Genomic DNA, 5,407 nt, shown 5'->3' on the forward strand with positions numbered 1-5,407 from the left:
ACCTGTCAGAATAGGCTTATAGGGTTTCTTCATTGCCCATGGTCATGGATAGCAAAGCGTTAATGGGTGGTGGCACTTGGTTGCATGTCACGAATCTAGCCCCAAAAGTCTGGATCAGCTTTTCAAAATTGTGGATGGAGCCCTTCTCCAGTCCATTGAACCACCTCATCATTGTGGTACTGAGGCTAGAAGGGAACACCTTGCACATTAACCCATCATTTTCGGGAGTAAAGAGATAGCAACTAGGTGAAATGACTCACATGCTCCACTGAATCCATTTTCTCGTTATAGTTGGTGAACAGAGGGCGGATGAAGTAACGTGGCATCTCGGTTCTCTTGATTTCCTCATAAAAAGGGGATTGCAATATCCTCCTTAATGCTTGGCCCACGGCATCAAGAGTCATATTAGGATGGCCCTCCACGTCCCCCCTTGGGGACATCTGATTCATTTCCCTAGTTGTGATAGACCTATCCCTGGACAACTAAGATGGACTTTAGTAGGGCGCTCTTCTTTCATGGCTACTCCTCGGGCTATCCTCATACTGAGGCCTTTTAATGGGCCTTCCTCAGCGTCTCCTTTTGGCTTTTGATTCCAACTCTCACTTGATCACGCAAATTCTCTAACTCCTAGTCCCTATCACTTTGGTAAGAGTTTTTTGGTCTGTATGAAATAGTGCACTCCCCCCCTGGACAATGTTACATGCAAGTCACCTGCGTTTCCAAATTGTCATGGTTATGTTGTTCCCTCATACATTCATGTTGTACCAATCTTAGGGTTTGGGATGATACCCTAGAGTGGTTGTCCCTCTACCCCATTGAACCTTCGCTTGCATGTCGTTCTTCCATCACATCGTTGCTATTTACACTCCTCGACCTTTAGCTTGTTGGGCTTTCCCACAAACGGTGACAATTGTGGTGGTGATTACCTAACAACCGTGGGCTGATTGGGCTCAAGCCCCCAATTTATTTTTACTCTTGGTTGGGTTTTGCCCACAACGGGAGATCCCTGAAGTGATTTGTATCAAGATGGATAACGCCCTCCTATCTCACTATTGAACTACTTCGAATTAAGCCTAGCCGAGAAGGCTCCCAAATAGCTGAGTTCCATACTTGAAGTCCGAGCAGGACTTCTATATTTCCAAGACTATGTTCTCACCTTTCTCTTGTGTATCTCTCCCAATATTATTCTAACCCCCTTTTGTTCTTCCTCCCCCCTTTTATACCCTTCTCTTAGTGAAGCCCTTATGATGGCAAAATATTCCACACTTGTGTGGCTCCTACTAGCTTTTACGCTTAAGTGGGTCCTTGTGTCTATAATACTATTCCCGCCTAGCAACTTGTTTTTTAGAGGTGGGGCTTGAAACTCTGACATTGTGACAGTCACTTGGTAACTTGTGCCTAACGCCAATTTTTGTGCTTAGCTTGGCATTCATCGTCATATTAACACTCATCCTCGATAGGCCGTTGTCGTCAGTGAGAACTTTTGAGTTGCAGCACCTGTGTCCTTGTTCCAACCGGCTAAAGTGGAAGGTAAATAGGACCAACTGAATTTTTTTTTTTATCCCCACTACAATTGTGATAATAGTCTATATATATATATATATATATATATATATATATATAGTTCTTTTTTTTCTTTTTTTTTTTAGAATGAGTCTATATATATAGTTAAAGCCAAAACTTAGAAAAAAGTCCAATTAGACTCTAAATTGGAGTCCAACTTTGCACCACATGTCTTATCTAATTTTTTAATTTTTGTATCAAGTTAATTATTAGGTACAAAAATCAAAGAGTTTAAATCCATTTAGATTCTAAATTGGATTTCAATTAGAGTTCAATTTTGCGTTACATGTCCTATCTAATTTTTTAATTTTTTTGGCAAGTGTCCTATCTCATTTCCAATGGGAAACCATTACGTATTTTAGAAATTCATAGCTTAAAAAATGTGTAAGTTGTAACTCTAATACTAGATATAATTTAAACTCATTTATTTGTATAATTGTGATTGTTTTAAATATACCTGTGCATATGCACCTGGTTATATGCTAGTACTTCCTCCGTCCCAATTTGTTTGTCCAATTTTAAAAATCCAACTTTTTAAAAGAACATAATTTATTGTTTAGTTTGCTATATAAAAATGTATAAGTTTTCAAAACTAAAATGGTTTTGAAAATAAAGTAGGGGCATAATAAGAATATTAGAAAATTAATGGTTTTTAATTTTAGAATCAGGACAATATTTTGGGACATTCTAAAATGGAATAAAAGACAAACAAATTGAGACAGAGGGAGCAATTAATAAGAAAAAAAGCACTTTCATCTCCTCTTTTCTCCATCTTTATATGCTCCATTTTTAGCATTCTCAAAAAAGAAAATAAACGAGTATTAGTAAATTAGAAAAAAAAATATCATAAATACGCATTAGTAAATTAGCAAAAAATATATCATAAATACGCATTAGTAAATTAGAGCAGCCGAAATATAGCCACACTTCTTCCTTTTTTTATTTGTTTTTTCTTTTTTTGTTTGATGTACCCATTAGCCTTTACTAAAATCGATAGTTTTACTTGGTCACTCTTCCTTTTAACCGTCATTTTGTGTCTAAAAGAAAATGAAGGGATTTGGTTTCACTGGCCAACTGTTAACGATTATTTTGCGTGTAAGAGAAAATCAAGGGATTTGGATTTAGTGGTTAACCGTTAATGGTCATTTTGTGTCTAAAAGAAAATCAAGGATTTGATTTTAGGGAATGGGAGCTTGACAAATAAGGCAAAGTGAATCATTTTGACAAAAAACACATGTTCAAATCCCTAAAGAGTTTTTAGCATAAGTCAATTGTAAAATTAGTTAATATTAGTTGGATAGCTTCAGTGGTGTTGAACTCACATATTGAAGTATAAATAGCTTCAAATCAAATGGGGTATTCATCATTCTGCACAACCAATTGGCAATAGCAAGGAAATATTTAAAGAACAATGATGGGAAAGAATTTTAGCATTGCAACTGTTTCCTTGCTATTGTTGTTGGCATCCACCAATGCTGAGAATGTCTTTGATGTTAAATCATATGGAGCACAACCTAATGGCGATATCACTCAGGTATAAATGCATAGTTCAATTAACCATACTTAATTAACATGAAAATTTTGTTCAACTTAACTCGTAAAGCCTTTTAACGTCGAATAAGATAACTTAGGTTCAAACTCTGTTTATACTAAAAACCAACTGGTTTCTTGATCAAATTGATAAAACATTAACATGCAAAATAATTGCAATATAATGATTTTGAATTTTCATAATGTGTTTAGGCTTTGACACAAGCTTGGAAAGCTGCATGCGCAATAGCAGGAAGTAAAGTTGTGATTTCAACAGGGTCTTACAAACTAGGTTTAGTGACTTTGTTGGGTCCATGCAAAGGTGCTATTGAGTTTAACCTTCAGGGCACCCTACAAGCCCCATCAGACGTTGAATCCTTCAAGGGTAAAGATGGTTGGGTTGTTTTTGAAAATATCGACAGTCTTACTGTGTCAGGCGGAGGAGTTTTTGATGGCAAAGGACAAATGGCATGGCAAAAAAACAATTGTGCCAAAAACTACAACTGTGACATACTTCCTATGGTAAGATTTAAATGTTAAATAATTAGCATTTACATTTCCATCATTTTCTACTTAGATATATATAGTCACTACAACTTTACAAGCTTTACCCATTACTAAAATGTAATTCAAGCATTTATATGTTAAAGGATGCTTAAGATAATACAAATGATTTGACATATATTTTAAATAGCGATGTGTCACAGCTCACAAAAGAAGTAATTGAACATTTATATATGAAAATGCTATGGAATATGGACACAACATTTGGTGCCACAACACTAATGCAACTATGAGTGATATAGAAAAAATGATGGTTAAATCTGAAAGTGATAGTTCACCAATCACAATTGTACATGTCATCAAGTTGTGACAAAGTGTATGTGATCTAAGATAAGAATTGTTTATATAAGATAATATTGTTGTAGTAGTACCAACCATGTTCATAGACACATTAGGTTGTAAGTTTTTATGTGATAATATTTGTTATAATTTTACCATTTTTCCTATCTATTATGTTGACTTAATGATGCTTATAAAATTTATTGCCAAACCAATTTTTAACTTTTTTTGAATTGTCATCATTTGACTAAATATGACATTTTTAAATAAAATTTCTTTCAGGAGAATATATATAAATGAAACTTGAGCATTCGTATTTGGTGTTTTAATTTATCTAACTTGTAAACATGAACAGAATATAAGGTTCAATTTCATCACAAATTCAATAGTCCAAGACATTACATCAAAGGATAGCAAATTTTTCCACATCAACCTTTTGGAATGCAAGAACTTGCAATTCCAACATGTTACCGTAACTGCACCCGCAGATAGCCCCAACACTGATGGAATCCACATTGGACGTTCTTCTCAAATCAACATTACCAATGCCAATATTGGAACAGGTGATGATTGCATCTCCATTGGTGATGGAACCCAAGATATTACTATTAAGCAAGTAACTTGTGGACCTGGCCATGGTATCAGCGTTGGAAGTCTTGGTAGGTACCAGAACGAACAACCTGTTTCAGGAATCAGAATTATTGGTGCCAATCTTAGCAATACAGATAATGGTGTTAGAATAAAAACATGGCCTGCTTCCCCTGCTGGGACTGCTTCTGATATGCATTTTGAGAGTATTACCATGAATAATGTTGCCAATCCTATCCTCATTGATCAAAACTACTGCCCAAACAATCAATGCTCAAATGAGGTTATTATAAATATCACAAATATATACACACATTTTGATGTTAAAAGTTTTAAAAAAAAGAAAACAAATTATCAACTCTAATATCAAATTCTTGGGTGGATTTTTTTGTTTGTTTGTTTTATTTTCAGTCTCCTTCTAAAGTTAAGATCAGCAATGTTAGCTTCAAGGACATTAAAGGAACTTCTTCAACACAGGAAGCTGTGAAGCTTATTTGCAGTAAGAGTGTACCATGCCAACAGGTGGTGGTTGCTAACATTGATCTCACATACAAGGGAGATGGATCTGCTACTTCCACTTGTGTTAATGTCCAGCCCACAGTTTCAGGCAAGCAGAACCCTCTTGCTTGTACCAAAAAAATTTAACTAATGCAAAATGAAGAAATACTATCTGTAGATAGGTTATAGAAGTTCTATTCTGAATAGAATCTCATTTACTTGTGTCTAGCATGTTCCCTTTTTCTTTATTTAAATGAAATTGGGGAATGTTGCTTAGTTATTTTTTGAATTGTTTAAGTTTAGGCTTTTACTGAAAGCTTCTATGATCTGTAGTGTTGTTATAGATAGTATTTATTTTGTCATTGCAACTGGGACCTTTTTGAAT

General features: G+C 35.0%; 1 protein-coding gene across 1 annotated transcript; it reads left to right on the forward strand.

The window, feature by feature from the left end:
- Window positions 1-2,963: 2,963 nt before the first annotated feature.
- On the forward strand, window positions 2,964-5,169 carry LOC142637956 (exopolygalacturonase-like). The gene is made up of 4 exons (XM_075811942.1): window positions 2,964-3,097; window positions 3,307-3,615; window positions 4,292-4,807; window positions 4,936-5,169. Exons 1-4 carry the CDS (start codon window positions 2,975-2,977, stop codon window positions 5,167-5,169), a joined length of 1,182 nt encoding a protein of 393 aa, XP_075668057.1. The 5' UTR covers window positions 2,964-2,974.
- Window positions 5,170-5,407: the final 238 nt, after the last annotated feature.

This window comes from Castanea sativa, chromosome 6, assembly GCF_040712315.1.
Source record: "Castanea sativa cultivar Marrone di Chiusa Pesio chromosome 6, ASM4071231v1".
Lineage (NCBI taxonomy): Eukaryota > Viridiplantae > Streptophyta > Magnoliopsida > Fagales > Fagaceae > Castanea > Castanea sativa.